The sequence below is a fragment of the Balaenoptera acutorostrata genome, chromosome 2 (genome assembly GCF_949987535.1).
Source record: "Balaenoptera acutorostrata chromosome 2, mBalAcu1.1, whole genome shotgun sequence".
In the NCBI taxonomy this organism is placed as follows: domain Eukaryota; kingdom Metazoa; phylum Chordata; class Mammalia; order Artiodactyla; family Balaenopteridae; genus Balaenoptera; species Balaenoptera acutorostrata.
The window spans coordinates 146,953,440-146,976,818 of NC_080065.1; the positions used below are offsets into that span (position 1 = coordinate 146,953,440).

Here is a 23,379-nt window from a genome sequence, read left to right on the forward strand (position 1 = left end):
GTCAAAGGACCAGGGAGATGAGCTACTGCAAACCTTAAGAGCTGAGACTGGACAAACTTGGCTTTGAATCCTGGTTCCAACACTTCCGAGCTTAGTGACCTTGGGCAAGTTACTTCACGTTTCTGTGCCTCACTTACCTTATATGTATAAGGGCTTTAAAAAAGTGCATTATTATTAGTACTATTTATCCCTGTTCTTATAGAAGTGGAAAAGCACACTTAAGCAAAGTGAGGGGGAGAATCAAGAATTGAAATAGAATTGAGAATTCTGGAAACTTTCAAGATCAAATAAATCTTATTCTCTTTACAAGTGAATTTATTTATTTATTTTTTTTGGGTAAATCATTACACCAAGTACCCTATGAGAATTCAGGGTTAGAGTTTGAGAGATGTGATTAACTTGAATTGGCTGGTTTATAGCAGTGGAGCGTGAATGACCCTTTCATCCAGCTCTTCATTCTAGTCAAATCCCAAACTATCAGACTAATTAATATACAAGAAACAGCTTGGGAGCCGCTGCCAATGGCAAAAAAGAGAAGGGACTGGGTGAACCTCAACAGCACCGAAATAACTGCCTGAGAAAGAGAGTAAAGGACTCAGAGTTGTGGTGAGGATGTTGGGGTGGGCGGGCTGAGGGGGAGATTTACAAACACACACGTTTTGCTGCTCCCAGAACTTAAAAAAAACAAACAAGCAAACAACAAAAACCGGGGCTTCCCTGGTGGCGCAGTGGTTAAGAATCTGCCTGCCAATGCAGGGGACACGGGTTTGAGCCCTGGTCCGGGAAGATCCCACGTGCCGCGAAGCAGCTAAGCCCGTGCGCCACAACTACTGAGCCTGCGCTCTACAGCCCACAAGCCACAGCTACTGAAGCCCACGCACCACAACTACTGAGCCTGCGAGCCACAAATACTGAGCCTATGCGCCACAACTACTGAGCCCGCGAGCCACAACTGAGCCCACGTGCCACAACTACTGAAGCTCAAGCACCTAGAGCCCGTGCTCCACAACAAGAGAAGCCACCGCAATGAGAAGCCCGCGCACCACAATGAAGGGTAGCCCCCACTCACCGCAGCTAGAGAAAGCCCGCGTGCAGCAACAAAGACCCAACACAGCCAAAAATAAATAAATAAATAAATAAATTAAAACAACAACAACAAAAACCAAAACCCGATAGAATAGAATAGAAAGTTTCAGAGTCCTTTGCACATAGTATGACTGAGGCAGCAGTTTTACACACTCACACACCTATCCACATGTGCATGTGGATAGGTGTGTGTGTGCAATATGTATTTCTTATTGTGAGTTACGGTTAAAAAAGCTTGAAAACCTTTGCTCTAGAGGGCAGCCCACAGGGCCCTGAGCCAAGAAATAGATTGTTATTTTGTATCTAGAATGGCTTTGGGAGCTTACCCAGATCCCGGCCTACATTTTTGTAAACACTGGGATGATTGGGTGAGTGTGACAAGGACAAGCAAAGGAGAGAAAACTCAGACGCCAAGCCCCAGGGCAGTGATTGACTCAATAGAGCCTGGGCACCAATGGGAGGACTGAGCCACTATCACAATCACAAAGCAAGATGACGGCATGGTGGTCATGGTGGTTTCCATTCCCATTGTAGGAACTGTAGCTGAGGTAGCAGCAATAGACCATTTACTGTGTATCTACAATGCAGCAAACCCTCTGTTTTGTTCTTTACTTTCCTTATCTCATTTGAATCACACAGCAAAACTTTGGGAGAGCTATTATTATTATTCCCATTGTAAGGATGAGAGAACAGAGTTCAATCATAGAAAAGCGATTTTATGAGAACTGTTCATCTGGGGCTTTGAGAGAGGCAAAGTGAGGTATGATGAGTGGCCGTCTCTTGAGAAGTTTCTGTCTAGATAACGAAACGTTAGCTCATGAACATCTCTGAGGAATGAACCACTTGCCTTCCTTCTTCTAAATCCCCTGATTCATCCATTTTCTCCCCAGCCACAGGCTGTCAGGATGAAGAGGAGTGATAGAATGTTATTCTTTTCCATGCACAGAGAAAGGTACCAGATGGGAAATCAACCCTTTCAAGGGGAATTTTAATGGAAAACTGGAATATCACACCCAGTTTCGATCAGTCAACACATATTGCCTATGAACGCCATTGATATTTACTGCCAACTATTTACTGGCCTCTTACTATGCGCCTAGCTTCATGCTAAGTAATTCATGTACATATTATTTTATAATTGAGCAGGACCTTATGGGGCCTTTTTGGGGCTGACCTCTCCCCCATATTCCCTGCTTTAGTTCCTTTCCGAAGTACCTAGATAATAGTATCTGATGCACATTTCCTGAGTTGTTTTACAGACATGAAAACCCCCCATCAAACGGAAGATGTTAATTACTTGATGACCATGAGCACACGGCCCCAAGACCTACTGGCGCCCGTGGATTGATAACCCCTGTGACACCATCCTGTTCCCTTACCATCAACCAATCAGAGAATTGTGCACGAGGAGACCACATACCCTGAGACCCCCCTCCCTTAGCTGGCCTTTAAAAATGTTTTCCTGAAACCCATCAGGGAGTTCAGTCTTTTTGAGCACTAGCTGTCCCAGACTATTTGTATGGAGCCTTACAATAAATGCTGCGTTTTCCTTCACTACGACCCAGTGTCAGTACATTGGCTTTACTGCACGTGGGCAAGCAGAACCAAGTTTGGCTCAGTAACAATTCAGTCTTCAGAAACACCCTATGGAGAGGGTACTATTTTTTGTGCCCATTTTCCAGATGAGGGAATGAAGGTGTGAGAGGGTAATAACTTGCCTTGGGTGAGACAGCTGATAAATGGTGGAGTTGAGCTTTGAGTTCAGCTCTGCCAGACTCTAGAGCCTGGGCTCTTAATCACTAAATAATCATGATTCCTCCATGCTATCCAAGGTATCACACACATAAAGTGGGGATTAAATTAAAATGTTGATGATCACTCCCTGTCCTTAAAGAGGTTTCAGTACTGTTGAGAAGGTAAGACCTACACAAATGGAAAAATAGTTAATGATACCTTGCTGCTTTTATGCTGCAGTCAAAGGAGTACTAGAAAAATTTCATGGAGGGAGAAATTGCTGAAGCTGACCTGGGCAGGATGAGCCAGGATTGGATAAGCACAGAAAAATGGGTTGGTCTCAAGAGTAATTGAGCAGATACTAGACTCATCTAGTTTAGAGCAGAGAGCACAGTTTCTTCAGTTGAATGGAGGGGGTCCCCACGTAAGGACTCTGAGGCCTTCAGCAAGTTATTTACCTTTCCCAAGCCTCAGTTTCCCCATCTGTGAGATGGGGATGATATCCATCTCAGAGAGTTGGTGGGAAGATTAAGTGTACCTAAGTGCCTGGGAAAAGGAGGCAACTACTACCTTCTCCTCCACAGACCAGATTAAATCCAGTTTCCCAGTAGAGCTGGCTGGCATCTTCCCTTTGCCATTCCAGTTGAAGACCTTAGAAAGAGCCCTACCTGCTCTGTGAAGCCCTTTACAACACGCCTCTGTTTGAGGTTTGTCTCTCCATCCAAGTTGGAGGTTTCCAGATGACAGATCCCACTGGGGTCCGAGGAGAAGAGGAGGAGCATGTCGGCCGGGATGATCTCATTGCACTGCACTTGGACGAAGTCCCCCACTCGCACATCCTTCCAGCACTTCTGTGTGTAGCTCTGCTCTTTTCTGGGGTTGGAGAAAGACAGGGGTCAGAGTGAATGTTAAAGTTCTCCAGAGCATGAATGAGTGAATGGAAAAGGTCCCGCCTGCACCTAATATCCTCCAGTCAGCCTGTCACAGGACTGCTCTGTATTCTACCTTGCCCCAAATGACCACTATCGTCATCTCTAGAAAAGCTAAGCATGATCTATAGAATCCCACTAGCAAAGGTCCCTCCTTATGACCATGTAGACTTTTGATGGACTGTCGGCTATTGACTGATTGCTGTGCTCAGCCCTTGCTTCCTAGCAGGAGAAAAAATTTAAAGGAGAAGGTGATTATATAGTCATATTAACATAGCATTCTTAATATACATCACTTCCTAGAATACCCAGTCATCGCCGTAGAAAGCAGGGTCACAAAAGAATGGAGTATAGGAAAGACTGCTTCTGGTTATGGGTGGAGAGCGGCAGTGGGAAAGGTGAGAATATAGACCATTGTCTAGGAAGATCCGGAGCGGTGCTGAAACAGGAAGCAGGGGATTAGGAAGATGGCACCAGGAACTTTGATAGGATGGGCCCCACAGTCAGCGCAGGATCAGAGGGCTAAAGAAATCTGAGAAAATGATGTACTTTCTCTTCCTATCCAATTTATCAAGCGCAGGTAATAACGGGGGCAGCAACAATTGTGAATTTAGCATGTCTACCCTGCCAAGCACTAGGGTGAATTAATACTTCATTTACTTGCATAATAACTCACTGGAGGAGATGTTATATCCATTTCATAATGAGGAACTTGAGGGCTCAAGAGAAATTTCCCAAAGTCTTACAAAAACAGAGCTGGACCCTGAGTCTGGGTCCAACTTGACACCAAACCCAGTTTTCACCGCTTGAATATCCTACCTCCTGGAAATCATTCCCCTCTTTCCTCTCCAATGGAATGGCAGCAACAGCTTTTACAGCCCCGGCAGAAGGACTCGCTACTCCCCAGGGCAATACATTCCGTTTCCAAGAGCCCTCATTTTACGAAATTCTTCCTTCTGATTAGCCAAATATTGAACTAATTCTGCTCTCCCAGGCAATCTGACTTACTCCATCTTCTACCATTAAAAACAAAATAATATATATATATATTTTAATGAATTTATTTTATTTTATGTATTTAATTTTTGGCTGCGTTGGGTCTTCATTGCCGCATGCGGGCTTTTCTCTGGTTGCGGCGAGCGAGGGCTACTCTTCGTTGCGGTGCGTGGGCTTCTCATTGCGGTGGCTTCTCTTGTTGCGGAGCACAGGCCCCAGGCATGGGGGCTTCAGTAGTTGTGGATCGTGGGCTCTAGCACAGGCTCAGTAGCCGTGGCGCATGGGCTTAGTTGCTTCCAGGCATGTGGGATCTTCCCGGACCAGGACTCGAACCCGTGTCTCCTGCATTGGCAGGCGGATTCTTAATCACTGTGCCACACAGGGAAGCCCTGAAAAAATACTTTAAAGTATTCATCAGGTGTCTTCTGAAGCCTTTTGGACTTGCCAAGTCAAATTTAACTTTCCAAGTGCCCTCAATTATTCTGTGTGACACAGTTTCAAGATCTGTCTTAGAGGTGAGGGCTCTTCTGACTAAGGCTGTGTTTGGAAATGTTCCTCTTTAAATGTGGGATCTGGGACCAAACCAATATTCCACATATGGTCTTTTAAACTAAGTCCAGCTGGCTTGCGGCTGGATGCTTCTGAGCCCAGCCAGGCCTGGAGAAGCAGGCTCTCTTTTGTTATTCTTCTCCACTGATGCTGAGCCTCTCTGGGCACGTTACTGCCTCTGTTTCTGTCAGAATCTGAGCTGCCCTGGGCATGACAAGACCACTCTTCCACAGAGAAAGAGATGTGACTGGAATTTCACTTTTCTCCTCTGAGTTCGTAGAAGTCCTTGAGGAGGATAAGGGTTTGCCGCCTTTCTCCTTTCTTTGGGGGCCCTCTAGAGAACCCCAAGCAAGCCCTCCTAAGACCCCATTTTCCTTGTGAAAAAAGATCCTTGCAAACGACTCCCCCAGTTTCCTGAAACAGATGCACATCCATCTGGAAGACTTTTGGAAGGCCAACCAAGGGAAGACCTGATCAGAGTCTATAAAATAATCAGGGATTACAATCAGGGAGCAGTCTTGTAACACTAAAGACCCACAGAGTTCTGTGGAAGTGCCCATGCTCTAGGGAGCCCAGTGCAGCGGCCACTGGTTAACCGTGGGCAGTATCACCCAAACGGGGACCACTTCTGAGCATTTTGGGGGCAGTGCATCTGTAGCATTTTAATAATAATAATTCTTTTAATGGAAAAAGGATGTAACAGGTTTCTAAGCACTTTTTCATTCCATCATCTTATTTTAGAGCAGCTTATCAACTGCTCTACCTTATTTTTTTTTTACCATGAAAAATAGAGACAGTCCCCCCAGATCTGTTTCTCACTGCCATTTCAGAAAAACATTTATCTTTTGATTCAGGGAAGAATTTTTTTTTTCTTCAGAGCAGCCTTGGGAACACCTGTTAAATGTCCAAATATAAAGCTACTTAAAGAAATTGGAATGGCAGATACTCTCCATTGGAAAAGGAATCTTGTATGGTGAAGGAGGGAGGCTTTCTCTATTGTTTTTTTTTTTTTTTTCCTTTTTGAGAGGGCACTTAAAAAAAAAGGATCCTTGAATATTACAGCAAAATTGCTCCAAGGAATAAAGGATTGTCACTCAACTTGTCTTTACTCTTCTCCCCTTTGACTTCTGTCCTATTGGGGATGGCTCACCATTGGTTGCTTGCTGTAATCTCAGCATTCTGCCCGGTATTGAGATTGTGATTTAATGAGAACATCTTCGACTCTGAGCAATATCCTGACTGCCAACACTTCCAGAGCACACTGGTTCAAACCAGAAGGTTTGCAAAAGCTAGTTGGGAACGCTACATACATAGACATACCGAAGGCAAGGCCATGCACCTCCACCCGTGAACACTGAAATTCATTCTTCTTCCTTCTAATAAAGGGCTCCACTGCATATTATGGGATGTGAGTTATTAATGGGATGGAAGATGGACATTATGCAGATGAACTTATGAAATATATGTGTGTGTATATGTGTGTGTGTGTGTGTGTGTGTGTGTGTGTGTGTATGTATATATGTTTATGAGCAGTCACTTCTGTGAGTTTGGCTGGAGTGCTGTCTTGTCAATTCCCATCATGATGATAGGTATCGCAAGGTCAATGAAACCACACAAGAAGCTATAAGTCAGACTGGTCTCTGTTTTCTATTATTCTTTGGGTCCCTGGGAGGTCCTGTCCAGTACTGCTGTCCTGTTAATAATCACCTGTCTTTCCTTTAGATGTAATCTTCTCTTCCTTAGGATGACATGCAGTGGTGAAGGGACACTCTTCGTCCCTCTTGTAGGCTTAACCCTCCCCAAAACAGAGATTGCCCATCTCCAGGTCGTGCTGCTCAAACAGAGGCACATATGCCTCCAGGCACACATCTTGTCGTGTGTGTCCAGGAGCACGGAAGCTATGGGAACAACATGATTTTTGGGGTGTTCAAAATTTTTTGGGGGGGGGGACATAATTTAGTAATTTAGCTGGTACAAAATTTGAAGAATTATATATTTATATTGACCCAAATGTAGTAATATTATAGAATCAGAGTCAGATTTTATAGGAATTTTGGGATAAGAAAAAGTGACATCGGGGACATTTCCTTCTTGCACTGGGTTATTCTGTGCTGGTTTCCTGGTCCTCTGGGGGCCCACTTTGTCTCCTCAACTGTGGAAAAGGCAAGGGTGCATAGCTCCAGGGTTGAGGCGTCCAGCCCGAGGAGGTGATGAATGGCTGAATCCAGCTGAGGCAGAAAGGCGGCGTGCTTCTGCATTGAGGGACGCCCAGATGTGGCCACAGATGTGGCTGGGAGTCACCTTCGGGAGTCATTCCCTGGTTAATCCAGTCCGTTCGGAACAGCTGCCCCGGGGGGACACACCCACACACTCCTGGTCATTTCCCTGCTCAGTGAGTCCACACCTGGGAACTGATTGCTGTTTTAGTTCTGTGGCATGTTCACTGCTGCTTAAAAATAAGACAGATCGACGTGGCTGGGGAGGAAGACTCCATCTGGCAGATTCGGCCTTGGGGAGAAATTAAGTGGTGCAGTGCTAAATGGCTTTCTGAGAGGAGGTCGGGCTTATTAAGAGGTAAATAAACAGCAAGAGAGGTTTATAACCAACTGGATCCTGTGGGGAAGCAGGTGAAAGGGGGGGAATGGAGGAGGAGAAGGTGCTTAAGCTCCCATTTCTCAAGTACTATGTGGGTTTTGTAAAAAGGGTTTCAAGGAACTAGAGTAGAGGGGATTTATCAGGAAGCTTAGCTGTCTGTGGGCTTTCCCATTCAGTGTAGGATGATGAGCTGACCTGGGCCGTCCTTCAGGAAGCGGGAATGTCAGGCCCAGGACGGTCAGCACCGCTACCCCAGGGTGAAAGGGGAAGCCAGGGAGAGTGAGTGCAGTCTAGGGATAAAGAGTGGGTTTGAATCTCAGCTTCACCACTTACTACCTGTGTGACCTGGGAAAGTTACTTAATCTTTCAGAGACTCTATTTCTTCACTTGAAGGTAATATGTGTATTTGCCTCAGAGGGTTATTGGAAGGATTAGTGACATGACCCATGTAAGGGACTGAGTTCTTGGTTTTGCACTTAGTAAGTACTTAATGAATACAAACTTCTTTTATGATGTTGATGACAATGATTGTTAATGTTATGGTGAGGGCTAACCACCACCGCCAGCCCCAGCATTTTCTTCTTCATGCTATTGGGATGCCCACTTTATGTCCGTGATTACATTTCATGAATTGCGCTCAGGCACATAATGTGCAAACACAAGGAACTTAAAAAATCCAAACATTTTCCCCAAGTCCAGAAAAGAAGGACCCAAATTCAGCCTACTGAAGACTAAGGGCTCTAGGTGCTGGCTACTGGGCAAACTCCCAGAAAAATATATCCTTAAAATCAGGGCTGCCCAGCAAGTTCTTTGTGGATGTTGACAAACTAGTTCTAAAGTTTATATAAAGAGGCAAAAGAGCCACACTAGCCAACTCGGTACTGAAGGAGAGGACTGACACTACCCATCCTCGAGACTTACTATAAAGTTACGGTAATAAAGACAGTGCGGTATTGGCAAAAGAATAAACAAATAGATCAATGGAACAGAATAGATAGCCCAGAAATAGATTCACATAATTAGGGTCAACTGAGTTTTGACAAAGGAACAAAGGGAATACAACCAAGCAAAGATAATCTTTTCAACAAATGGATATCCACATGCCAAAAAAAAAAAAAAAAAAAGAATCCGGACACAGACCTTACACTCTTGACAAAAATTAACTCAGAATGCATCACAGACCTAAATGTAAAATGCAGAACTATAAAACTCCTAGAAGACAACATAGCAGAAAACCTAGATGACCTTGGGTATGGTGATGAATTTTTAGGTAAACACCATAGGCACTATTCGTGAAAGAAGTAACTGAGAAGCTGGACCTCATTAAAATTAAAAACTTCTGGGGCTTCCCTGGTGGCGCAGTGGTTGAGAGTCTGCCTGCTAATGCAGGGGACACGGGTTCGAGCCCTGGTCTGGGAAGATCCCACATGCCACGGAGCAGCTGGGCCCGTGAGCCACAATTGCTGAGCCTGCGCGTCTGGAGCCTGTGCTCCGCGACGGGAGGGGCCGCGATAGAGAAAGGCCCGCGCACCGCGATGAAGAGCGGTCCCCGCACCGCGATGAAGAGTGGCCCCCGCTTGCCGCAACTGGAGAAAGCCCTCGCACGAACCGAAGACCCAACACAGCCAAAAATAAATAAATAAATAAATAAATAAATAAGAAAATCCTTTAAAAAAAAAAAAAAAACTTCTGTTCTGTGAAAGACAATGGTAAGAGAATGAGAAGACAAGCCACCATCTGGGAGAAAATATGTGCTTTGCAAATTAAAAATGGATAAAATATCTGAATAGATATCTCACCAAAGAAGATATACAGATGTCAAATAAGCATGAAAAGAGCTCCACATCACATATCATCAGAGAAATGCAAATTAAAATGAGATACCACCAAATACCTATTTGAATGCCCCGAATCTTCAACACTAACGCCACCAATTGCTGGTGAGGAGGTAGGGCAAGAGGCACTCTCACACACTGTCGGTAGGAATGCACAATGGTACAGCCACTTTGAAAGACGTTTTGGTGGTTTCTTATAAAACTAAATGTATTCTTACTATACGATCCAGCAATCACGTATCCTATTTACCTAAATGAGTTGAAAACTTATGCCATGCAAAAACCCACACATGTATGTTTATGGCAGCTTTATCCATAATTTCCAAAACTTGGAAGCATCCAGACGTCCTTCAGTAAGTGAATGAACTATTGTACATGCAGACAATGAAATATTATTCATAGCTAAAAAGAAGTGAGCTATCAAGCCATGATAAGACATGGAGGGAACTTACATGCACATGGCTAAGTGAAAGAAGCCAATGTGAAAAGGCTACACACTGTATGATTTCAACTGTAAGACATTCTGGAAAAGGCAAAACTATGGAGACAGTAAAAATATCAGTGATTGCCAGGGGTTGGGAGGTGGGTAGGGATGAACAGATGGAGCCCAGAGGATACTCAGGGAAGTGAAACTACTCTGTATGATACTGTAATGGTGGATACAGGTTGTTATACATTTGACCAAACCCATAGAATGTATAGTACCTAGAGTGAGCCATCTGGTAAACTATGGACTTTGGGTGACTATGATGTCTCAATGTTGGTTCATTAATTTCAACAAACGGACCACTTTGGTGAGGGATGTTGATAATGGGGGAAGTTGTGCATGTGTGAGGGCAGAGGGTATACGGGAAATCTCTGTACCTTCCTCTCAGTTTTACTGTGAACCAAAAACTGCTTTAAAAAAATAAAGCCTTAATTAAAAAAAAAAATCAAGGCTGGAGGAAATTTGATAAATCTCCAGTTTGGGTGAGGAAACTGACCTGGCCAAGGTGTATAGCAATGAAGCTTGGGTTGGAACCTCTGTTCTTTCCATGGCTCCAAGAAGAGTCAAGTGTCCTGTAGCTGGTTCAGGAATACTTGAAATGCCCAACTGTCTTTGTCTTGACAGCAGTGTGCTCACGTAGAGACAATATTGTGGGGTGGTTAAAAGCTCTGGAGTCACGTGAGCCTGACTAAAACCCAGAACTACTTCTTACATACAAGGTAGTGTGACCTTGAACCCACTACTTGACTAGATGACCCTCAATTTATTCATCTATCAAATGGACAAATAAAATCTATTCTACAGGTTAAAGTGAGAGTTCAATAAGATAATACACGAAATGACCTTACAGCAAATGGCATTTACTGCTGCTATTATTATCATTACAGTTATTATTAGCTGGGAGCAAACAGGGTCACTGCTGTGGTGACAGGAGAACAGAATCTGTGTGGTTGTCTATTTTCATGAGCTGTTGTGAATGAGGGGTGGGGCTTTGTGGTTGGAGGAGGAGCCTAGCAAGGGGGAGGGAACTGAAAAGGGAGGAAGGTTTCCTGTGGCTTCTGTCCTGACCTGGTCCCACAAAATGGAAATGGAACAGCAGTTAAAGGTTTAGCGTTAAGTTAAAGTTACGCTAAAGACAGCGTGGGCCTGGGGCAGAGGGCAGTGAGTGTAGCTGTGTCCCCGCACCCGCCTGTTTGCTACAGACCACGATGACGGGGGCTTTAGACTCAGGGAAGCTCCAGAAAGAAACAGCTGAGGCCAGAGGAGTAGGTAGGAGACCCGGACCCCTGGCTTGGATGGAAATATTGGGGGACATGAACATATTAACTATACCTGAGGATGCCCAGATATATCTGGGGAGGCCTGAGTATTAGGGCGGGAAGAATGAAGACTCAAATCAGCAGCTTGTGGCATCTGTATTTATGTGACTTTATTAACACCCAGAGGCCTAATTGTTTCATGTGTCTTCTATTTTCAACTATGTAATAAGCTTGCTGAGAGCTGGGATGACCCTGGGTTTTATATTTCCCTACCTACATGGAGTCTGGTATGGTGTCTAGCACACAGGGGAGTGTTCAGTAAATATTCAGTAATTGATTCCTTGTAGATTTGTCTTGAACATGAGGCAGCAGAGGAGAAGCTTTTCCTAATCTTAAGTCATTTTGACATCTATCTCCTTTTGTTATGGACGCACTAACGGAGACTTCCAAAAATGATATCATAATAATATAATATGATGTATGATATGATGAGATGATATAATATAATGTATTTAAAGTAATGTAATACAATAAACTTATTTGTATTAACTGCCTATAATGAGCCCAGCACTTAACCAACGTTACCATTTAGCTGCCTAATAATGACACAACTTTTATTATTACTGTTTTCGTAGATGAGGAAACTTAAGCCCAGAAAGGTTATGTAACTTGTGTAAGGTCACATAGGTGTGTCTGCCAGGACATAGGCGTGACAGCTGTGGGGACTTCGTGGCTCAGCGTGGTCTCTTGGTCCTGCTCGGAAGTGCGGTACTCAGCAGATGACGCCTCAGAAGCTGGTGACATAAACATAACTGAGGCTGGGTCGGGAACAGGAGCCCCAGCGTTTGGAACTGTGGGCTCCATAATGGCAAATCAGAGGCTATAAATGCTCACCCGCTCAGATACAAATCCCGCCTGTTGACACAAGTGCAGAGCTTCAGGGACACCTGAATTCTTGTTTTATGATTCTTCCACCCATTGAGTTTGGGGGAGAACCTAATGCATTCTATCCTGAAATGACAAGCTGAATTGGCCCACATAGTTTATGGCCTTCTGTGAGCACAGGGCGAGGCCATGGGAGTCGGGTGGGCACTTGCAAAACTGACCCTTTAGAGGGGACGCTACTTGGCTGGTGCCAGATGCAGAGCAAAGACCCGCCGAGTGGATGCTGGTCTGCCAGCTGCAGCCAGTGGCACTTTTCATAGTCATGCTTCAAATGACACTATGATCCTCTGTTCTGTGCATTTTCAGATTCTTCCCCCAGGCCTATTTTGCTCTGCTATTATAGCTTGGAGTCAAGTTCTACGGTAAAGCGTTTGTCTTCTCCCATGCGGTTCAAAACCCCAGCCAATGATCTGTCTTTCTTACTCCCCTTGAGTCAAGCTCATGGTGACACTTGGCTATCAAGGTTATAGAACTCTCCTTAGTAATATTTTAGCCAACATTTTCTGAGGGCTACTGAATGCCAGGAACTATACTAAGCATTTTACATGCATTACTTCATTTAACAGCTGCAGCAAACTGAGGATATAGTTTTAGGGTAAAGAATACATATTGTATTTTGATGTTAGGATGGCCCTGGCAAAGCCTAAATTCTACCCTGTCAATCATCTCATCTCCTTTGGGTTTCCCAGAGGGATGTTATATGGAGGAAAATGATAGTTGAATGGGGATCAAATAGCTACTATATGAAGAGCCACACAAATATGATATTTGAATGTACATTCTATGTTAGAAGCTGGGTTGGGAGAAGTGGCTTAGGCTCTGGGCCAGATGAAGCCACCTAAATCCCTCGCCTAAATCTAAATCTTGGTCCGGGTGTGTTCAGGAGTGCTGTGGAAACGGAGCTAGGGGAAAGAGGTCCAGGCTCTAGAAGGGTTTCCCAAATTCAGATTTTAAATCCTGCCACATAGAATAGAAGAGAAATGAGAGAGCAGAGCATAAGTTTTTGCTTTTAAAACACTGTTACCCTGCCCACTGGTAAATGTGGCTCAGTGAATGTCCTTGACCTTTGCCAATAAAATAAACAATTCCTCCCTTATATGGGTGGGAAATGTAGCCAGAAAGATGAAGGCTTAGGTTGGGCCTGACATTGAAAAAATTAGAGTTGAAGTGACTGGAAATTTAAAAAATTACGTAGTGCTAATTATGGTGCAGACACTGAGTTAACAGTTTATAAGGATTATTTCATTTAATCCACATGCCCCTGGGAGATAGGTGCTAATACTGGCCCCACTTTATACAAGTTGAAATGGAGGCTGCAGTGATCAAGTAACTACAAGTGTCCACACATTTAGTAAGTGGCAGTTCTGAGACAAGCCCAGGTGTGATGCCAAACATCCAGTAAGATGTCACGTTTTGAACATCCTTGCTGAGACTGCTTTATGCACCCTCCGTTGGCACTGCATTGTATAGTTGTTTCCATAGCTCTGCTACGTCCAAGCCCTCCGACATGTCATCTCACATCTTTTCACAAAATTTACCGTAGAGAGACTATGACCACTATTTAAAGATGAGACAAGTGGGGACACAACTGCCTAAGTGGCTTCATTTAGGTCATGTAGTTAATTGGTGACAGACTCAGGATGAGGACCTCTGGTTTCCTCATTCTCAGGATCTCCTATGGGGGCACTGGCACAGAAGGAAACTGACATACAAATAAAAACAGGCTGCAGGCCAGGCGTCTGCCTTCTCCAACAGAGCTTTCCACAGCTGGGAAACCAGGCCCTCAGTGCCATGTTGTCAGAAGACTGGCCGCGAGCCTGTAGCACCTGGAATTCTTTTTATGTTAGAGCAGCCACCTGACTTACAGAAAAGAGAATCTCCAAGCCTTGGTAAAAAGTCAGAATTTAAACGTTTCTAGGGAATTCCCTGGCGGTCCAGTGTCTAGGACTCAGAGCTTTCGCTGCCAGGGCCTGAGTTCGATCCCTGGTCGGGGAACTAAGATCCTGCAAGCCATGCGGCATGGCCAATAAAATAAAATAAAGTTTCTAATCTGAATCATTTCTCTCTTAAGCTCCTGATATCTCTTGATCCTGGTCTTTTTGATACCAGCATAAATCACACAGACAACCTTTAGGTGACACGTGAATAGGCTGTGAGCTGACCTGTTTTCTTTCTTTTTTTTTTTTTTTAATAATATAATTCCATTTATTTGAGATACCTATAGTAGTCAAATTCATAGAGATGGAAAGTAGAATGGTGACTGTCAGGGCTGGAAGGGGGAATGGGGAGTTGTTGTTTAATTGGGGGCGGAGTTTCAGTCTGGGGGATGAAAACAGTTCTGGAGATGGATGGTAGCAACAGTGGCGCAACAGTGTGAAGATACTTAATGCTAGTGAACTCTGACCTGTTTTCTTTACCTATTTGAATGCTGCTCATCCTTCAGCGCCCTCTTGAAATGTCACCCCTTCAGAGAAGGCTTCCCTCGGCTGGCTCTGATGTTTCTGGCAGGCAGATGTGTCCCTGCAGCCCATGCGTGACTGTGACCCTTTGTCCATAGGCAAGGGACACTGTAGCTGTTTACAAGTTCCTCGTGCTCTCTGGACTGAGAGCCCCTCGAGCGTACATGGGGCCTTCCATGTTGATATACACGTACTCGGTCCAGACGTAAGACTTGCTGAGCAGATGAATGATTGTGTGCTTGGCTGCTGAAACACTGGAAGGCTTTTGCCGCATTACAATATGGGGACAAAAACCTTCATGGATTCCCTTGGTTCCCACTCCTGCTTCCCTGTTGCCTGTTTTCTGAATACAAATAAAAATGTATGAAGCTGGATGGAAAAATACAATTCTCTTGCTGGGTATGGTTTCTAGATTCATTCAGTTGAGCCCTGGGAGAGCCTAAGCTAATACAGTTCTGAAGCTAATCTCTCCTTGAAGTCATTCTATAAATCTGATTAATGGGGTCACCTTTAGACCACAAGCACAGTTGCTATAGTAAAAGAAAATACTCTAACAGGATTGTAATTCTGTAAACAAGGCTTCTGCTGTTTGCAAAAAGATTCTCTCACAGTATAAACAAGTCTAGGCTGGACGATACATGGGATTAAGGTGAGCAAAATTCTTAGGGTCCTAGTATTCAACTGTACAAAAATGAGGACATTTGACATCAGTTTCTCAAATGTGTGAATCGAGACAAAATGGATAGAACTAGTGCTTGAGATATAAGCTTTTATGCTGCTTCTCAGAAAACAAATTGTCCTCTCAGATCTTGTGTTCTTTGCCTGACATCCCATCATGTATTGTGCTGGCCAAAAAGTTCATTCGGGGTTTTCAGTAAGATGGTATGACAAACCCGAACAAACTTTTTGGCCAACCCAATATCTTCAACGTTTGGCAAAAGGAAATGCTCCTCAGCATCATTACTTAAGATAATAATAATATCTAGCATTTTCTATCTTCCTATTCTGGGCTTTTTCATAGAATTAACCCACTTCAGGGTTAGAAGAACTTTAAGGATATATATTACAGAATGTCCCAAAGTGTGTCTGCTCCTGTTAATATGTGGAATGCAATTCACAAGGAGTTGAGGCTCAAAAATATTTTAAGGTGATGATGTTGAGGACATAGTGGTGGCCTCTCCAACATGTGTTTCTCCTTCTCTTGGAAATACCTCCTTTTTTAAATTTGGATTTTTCACCTTCCCTGTGTAGCCCATATGCTTTCAGGGAAGTGAACCTCATGCTGGGCTCTATGGCTCAGGTATAACCTAATTAGTGTAATCTCATCTCCTGCTCAGAGGGATTGGTTCAGGGATGGGCATGTGACCCACTGGGGTCCCTGAGAGATGAGGAGGATCTGGGGAGTAAGCTTCCTGGACCTTCCAAGAATGCTTCTGGAAGTGCTTTTCTTTCTCCCTTTGTGGGTTATTATATGCAGATGTGAGGGCTGGAGCTGCTGCAGCCATCTCATTGCCATGAGGGAAATCTACCTGAGGGTAAAGATGACACAGAGGGGGACTGAATGAAAAGGACAGCTAACTGCTGCAGCTAGAACGCTGATTGGCTGAATGAACCATGCCTGATCACCTGCCCACCTCAGCATATTTGTAGTGACTTAAGAAACAAAGTCTCTTCACTGTTAAAATTGTTTAAATTGAGGTTTCTGCTTCTTGCAGTAGAGAGCATCTCAACTGACACAACAGAATATATATAAAACTGAATCACCTTGCTGTATACTTGAAACTAACACAACATTGTAAGTTAATTATACTTCAATTAAAAATATGAATTTGTAGATCCATTATCAATAACCATAAAGTCTTCCCAAGTACATATTGCATGATGTGTGCTTTTCCAAGGTAATTTTTCAGTCCTGACAACTATGGTAATCAAGTATTGAAATAAACTGAACTTAGAACCTGGTTTTCAAATACTCTCTTTGTTAAACTATGATTCACCAAAATAGTGAAGAATGATCAAACCCATTATTATCACTAAACTTTTACCTATAATAATTTTAGAAATATTTCTCTGAAATATTATTAAGAAATAAATAAAATAATATTATTTTTTAAAAAATAAAACACCTGTATGTCCCTCCCTGCCAGTGAGCCTGGGGATAAATGTCTCTTTTTTCTGGATTGTTATCTCCTCAGTTTTCTGCCATTTTTCTGGAAGCTGTTTTGAGAACAGAATGACAACAGCCTGGCCTGTATCAGGCCAGCACCCAGCACAGGTCAGTCTGTGGTCTGACTGACACTGAGATTATCCCAGGCCTATTTTTCTGGGATGCTCAGGGCAGAGGATTTCTGGCAAAGCAGGGAGAAGAGAACCAGGCTCACTGAGGTCCACCTGGATCCCTCCCCAAGGAACCAGCCTCACTGTGCATCTTCTATGAGAAAAACAACAAAGGAGAAAGACAGAAAACAAAAAGTGATGCGGTGGATTGGTGGCAAGAGGAAAACAATGCTTTCTTAAAAAATCAGTCTCTTTAGGAAAGGCGGCACACTCCAACGTTATTTTTTTTTTTTTCTCTTTATAATTTCCTTACTCAAAGGTGAGGAATGACTCAGTCTCAACTCTAGGTATTCAGTGTGCTAACAATATTCAAGACAATTAGATCCAGATGAAAAAAAAAAAAAACCTAAACCTTCAGATTAATATTTTTAGATGTGTAATTTTGGTCCTGTAGGCAAACAGAACAGAAGCTCATCTTTTGCTGAGGAGAAGGTATGGAAGTTCTCTTAGGGGTGCCCTGGAGACAGCTGAGTCCCTTGCATTACATGATCTCCTTAGAAGCTTCCCCAGGCTACAATTTTCCGAGTGGAGTCTGGCTCATAAACCCTATCGTCAGCCAGCTCCCAGTCGTAAGCTCCATGTTCTCTCCCGGGGAAGAGAACTTCTTAGAAAGAAGCAGCCCCTAAACAGCTGTAGGGCACACCTCGGAGCAAGCCCCTTTCACTCTAAGAAGGACCAGAGCAACTGCAGAACGGCTTGGGGTCCATAAGGTCAGAGGGAACAAGTCAGAGGGATGGTGCTTCTTGAGACAGATGGACTTTTTCCCTTATTTGGCAGGAAGTCAAGCCCCTACCTGCTGTATTCATCTAAGTGACTGACTCATTCAAAGTTTCTCATTGCCAGCCCAGAAAGCACTCTTTGTCACCGTAATCTCACTGCAAGCCCAGCCTCCATTCCCTTGCTTCTTTCTGGGCTACATGAATTGTCACAAAGTTGAGACACACGGTAACTCTGTTTTCTTCCCTTACTGATCGAGAGCGTGTCCTTTTCCTAACAACCCAGTTTGGTTTTTGACTCAGTGGAGTCTAAGACAATGACAGGTATAAAATTATGTTAAAGAACATGGCAAGACAGGTGGTGAGCCATTTTTGTTTGGGATGGGATATCAGAGAGAAAGCTTAAGGACAGTCTTGATCGAGCTAATGTGAGTTTTACATTCTAAAAATAAAGCAATTACAGTTTGCATACTGAGTATTTATCATACATCAGGAGCAGTGCTAAGTACTTTCCAAGGATTATCACATGCAATTCTCACGACCACCTCAGGAAGTGTTCCAGTTTTACGAAGGACAAAATGAGTCTCAGAGAGGTTAGGTCACTTGCCTAAGGTCACAGAGTTAACGACTGATGGAGACAGCGTTCAATCCAGGCAGTGTGTCTCCAGGGCTGGTTCTCCTAATACACTGCTTACTGCTTCCCTGAAAAACAGTGATGCCACTTTTCTCCAAGGGTCTCCAAACCTGCTCCAATGTGCTCATGGTCACACTGGACCTAAAATGGATGTGAATTTATGCAAAACTCTTAAATGTCTAACACATTTGAAACAGCAAAGAAAATGTCACATAATAAAGACCTCCTAATTTTAATGAACGATTGACTCAAGTCTCAATTTCTTTTGTTTTGTGTTTTTCGGTTTTAAACCATAATCCCCATTGTGGAGAAATGAACAGCTTCACTGCGATAAAATAATGCTATCTCCCTATCCCATCCTTCCATAAACAGCACCTGCGGTGGCAGCAGTCACAGAAAGATCAGAGCTGGGGCCGAGACTTCCCCGGGTGTTTCGTTTTACCTGCTATAGACGAGGCACTCTCGGTTATTGATCACTGTATCGGATCTGTACCTCCGGAGGTCTTCCCAAGCATCCTTGATGGCAGTGACCGTCAGGATGATACAGATTGGTATCATGCTCACCTCAGGCTGGAAAGCATTGACCACAGGGATAAAATTCAGAACCACAAGGCCCACAAAATAGAAATTGGCAAACCGGTGCAGCTGCTCAAAGATGTTCTTAGGTATGAAGGACAACAGAGTGTACTTGCTGGTCTTAATTTGATTCCCATGATAATGTCTGTTGGGGTTCTCTTTGTGGGACCGTCCTTCAAAGGGCAGGTTGGAGACCACCACTCGTTTCTTGTCTTCTTTCCTTTTCTGCCTTTTCTTGCCTTCCTTTCTCATCTCTGCTCAATCCCGTCTCTTTAATTCTCATAGCAGGACACTTGAGCTCCCCATAAAAGAGGTCCTTCCCTGATCAGTTCCATTGTTCAGCTGCCAGCGAGTGATGTTCCTGACATCTTTTACTCGCCTTCTCTGCTGAAAATTTCTCTCCTTTCAAAAGGAAAACTAAAAATAAAAAGCCGGTGTGTAAACACTAGGGGAGAAGTATGACAAGGAAAGAGCTTGCAGAGAACAGGTGTGTACCCACCAGGTCACTTCCTTCTATTTGCTGAGACTCCACCTGTTGGAATGCAGACGTCACCCACAGGTAGCTTCCTTTTCCACCCCAGGCAACCAAGAACAGGTGTGCCAACTCTGGGTCCTAAAACCTACCTGGCTAAGTTCTAAAAGCAAGGAGTTTTAGCCAAGAGCCACAGATGCTTTAAAAATGGTATACATTTTCCTGTTTGCGAGACAGTGCCCATCACTCTCCAAAGAGCTGTTCCTGAGCTTGGTCTCCTGAGATGATTCAGTCAATTTTAGAGTTTAATTCTTGAGGTTTCAACCCTGCTCTTATGGCACTTACATGAGTTAAATTAAGGTTTCTAAATCTCAGCACTACTGACATTTTGGGCTGGATCATAATTCTTTGTCGTGGAAGGTTGTCCCGTATATTGTAAGATGTTTAGCATCATCCTTGGCTTTTACTCACTAAATGCCAGTAGCAACCTCCTTCCCGATATGGCAACCAAAAACGTCTGCAGACGTTGTCAAATGTTCCTTGCAGGGCAAAATTGCCCTGGTTGAGTATCACTGAATTAAATGAATTGAAGAAAATTAATGTGAGAAGAGAGACCAGTGTTTTGAAAACACTGATAAGTTTGCATAATCTATTTGCCACAGAGAAAACAGAGGAATGATTTCCCTTACCTTTCATATATCTGGATGTTGGAGCAGTTTATCTCTCTATCAAGGCGGTGTCTCTTGAAGTCCTCTATGCCATCCTTGACCATGATGATGAACAGGACAATGGCCAACGGTAACATGGTGATTTCCCTGTGGAAGACTTCCATGGAGGGCATCCAGTTCAGAATCACCAGGAACAGGAAATAGAGGTTAGCCCATCTGGAAGGGGCAAGCAAGGTATGAATGAAAACCGTGGAGAAGAGAAATATACTTGCCGCATTACTGCTTCCCTACTATTAGCCCTTGCCAACTAAAAATGACATTCTCTTTCAATGTCACCTCGAACATCATGGTAAGGGCTTTAAAGTCAAATTCATTTAAAATGGGGATAGTACTATCTACTTTAAAGGGCTCCTATAAATATTACATGGGATGAATATTTGTTATGTATGCAATGGAGGGTTCCAGAGTATAGTAGTTGCTCAATAAATAGTAGGTGCTAATAATTACAAAATTTAGGATAATGTCTAGGTGCATATTTTGCTTTATAATTAAAAGATAATTTTGCATATATTATCTCAAAAGAGTGGCTTGCACTTTTACGTCTTCCAAGTGCATCTTGCTCCCTCTTGCCACTGTGCCTTTGCACATGAAGGTCTGTTTGAAAGAACATTCTTCTGGCTCCCTTCTCTGACTTCTCTCTGCCTCTTTCCACCTAGTTAACACATTCTCTTCTTTCATATTAGACTTCCACAGTTACTTCCTCCTAGAAGTCTTCCTTGACTTTCCTAACTAGGCCTGGTTTCTCTTGTACTCACTCTAATAGCACCATATACTTCTCCTTGGAAGTATCTACCTGAATTATAGTTTACACCAATTTACATAATTCCTAAAATTAAGATCTGTCTCTTTCACTAGCCAATATAGTCAGGACAATGTGTCCTTTTTTTCCCCCTCGTGTATCTCTAATACACAACACATGACTTAACACAGAGTAGAATCTGATAAATACTGAATGAATGAATGAATGAATGAATGGATGACAAAGCTTCTCAAGGTACACGCATTTGGCCCAGAGGGTAGCATTTCTGAGTTCATCTGAGTGGCAAATACTTGGCTATAAAGTGTGTACTGTTCAGCCAAGTGGTTGTATACCTGTGAAACTGCTCCAAGAGATTCTGGGGCAGGAAGGTGAAGAGGGTATACTTGGTGGTGCAGATTCTGTTGCCACAGTATCTCCTGGAGACCTTGGCCCAGTCCTGGTGGAGTACGTTGTTGTTGGGGAACACGACCCGCTGCTGCGCCAGGTTGTAGCTCTGCGGCCCCCCCTCTGGGGACAGCAGTGGTGTGGCTTCTGATGGAGACTGTGGGAGGCCATCTCTGACTCGCCACTGCCACCGGTACCAAGACGAGTCCACCGAGACGGCCATGTCTGGCAGCAAGCTACGATCTGAGAAAGGACATGAAATCACCATGGTCAGGAGAAATATGAGGCGTGTCAACGCGAGGTGTGGCTATTGTTAGGACACACGGGTGGCATAGTGGCTCATCCACGTGTCCACCCAACCATCCAAGGTAGACTGTGGCACACAAGGTGAGAAAAATACGTTCAATCCCTATAATCCATACATTCTAGGGTCAGAGACATTAAGCAAATGATCATATAAATAAAATACAACTAACACCCTGATAAGTGCCATGAAAGCGTTTCAGCTTGTGGATGGTATGGGGAGGGTATGGATGACCTCGTTGGGGCAAAAGTGTGGCCTGGAGGACTATGAACCCAGGGCTCAGATTTCTAGCTCTGGTTCCTTCCTGACTCCAAACTGCCCCTTCACCTCGCTGGTGTTCGGTGCCCTCACCAGAGTATGAGGAGACCTAGTCTTACACTAATTATTTTCACAAGCCTTTTGTGAGGAGCAAATTGGACAGTATAAAGAGTAAGTGGAGACATGTCTTAAAGGGAAAGCTATTTATTCTCTAGGTTTTCCCTCGCTCTAAAGTTTTCTGATACTGATGATATTTCAGAGAAGCTCATTTGTGGTCAGAACCTCATGTGAGAGTGATTGGTGAAACAGGAGAAAGTCTCTTTCCTAGGAAATTTGGGCCTGAGGTGACTGGACTGCACTGAACGTGGTTTCCATGAACGCCGTGGGCTTTTCCTGATCTGGTTGTCTGGGGGTGAGGGTTGGAGACCCCTTTCTTTCTCGCCATTCCATTTGGTGGTTTCTGAAACTGAGCCCTTAGTCCTAGATGGAGGAAGGAGGCTGCTCTATCTAGGATATTCCAGTTTCTGAGCTCCTTTAATAGAACCTATAAGCAAGCTCTCAAGGGTCCTTTTGGCCAAATCTTGGTTAGAGACCCAGAAGAATTAATTCAAATACATACTTTATAAGGTTAGAAGTTGTAGATAGTTTGCTTCTCACCTAGTAGGCTTGCAGGATGATTTTTGTTTTGAATAAATGGATGAGTGAATGTCAGGCATTATTAATCTCGCAGTGAGCAACCCCATCTGTCATTGAAAATGTGATTCACTAAAGGAGAAGAAGTTCCATTTCTCATTTAAATGGTAATATTTTACCTTCCTGATGCTCTTATGATCTGACCCTTACCCTAATTCTCCTCATGACTTTAATCAATCCAAATGATTTCTAATGCACAGACCCCAAGGCGGCAAGAAGCTCTTCAGAGTCTTAAGTGAGCCCTTGCATCAAGATTGAAAAAAAGTAAATGCAATTACTGACACCCATCATAATGAGACAAAAGCAATATTATGACATGTGGTAAGCCCGAAATAATAACGTATATCTTCTTTCTCATTATTAAAATAAATGCCCCTTTCACAGATTCTGTTTTAAAAATATTATTATTATAAAAGAAAAGGAAATGAAAAGATCATTCATGAATAGAGTGGAAAATGCAAACAAGAAATCTTGCCTTGGCTAATGCCATACATATCAGATGTCTCTCAATTTTACGTGATAAGGTCTTCATAAAGGAAGACTGGATTGACAAGGGAGATAGCAGGTATGTCAGGTGGGGCAATTGAGAAAGTCCACTTATCATATTATATTCTTTTCTTTTCTTTATTAACAATGTAAAATG

At 43.5% G+C, this 23,379-nt stretch overlaps 1 protein-coding gene across 1 annotated transcript in view; it reads right to left on the reverse strand.

Moving 5' to 3' along the window:
* ATP10B (ATPase phospholipid transporting 10B (putative)) overlaps nt 1-21,704 on the reverse strand; it is a 115,511-nt gene extending 93,807 nt beyond the window's left edge. The window contains exons 1-3 of the mRNA XM_007171426.3: nt 21,430-21,704; nt 20,299-20,493; nt 3,489-3,693 (exon numbers count right to left, since the gene is read on the reverse strand). Coding sequence (XP_007171488.2) covers nt 3,489-3,693; nt 20,299-20,493; nt 21,430-21,704 — 675 coding nt within the window. The remainder of the gene's footprint in view (nt 1-3,488; nt 3,694-20,298; nt 20,494-21,429) is intronic.
* Nucleotides 21,705-23,379: the final 1,675 nt, after the last annotated feature.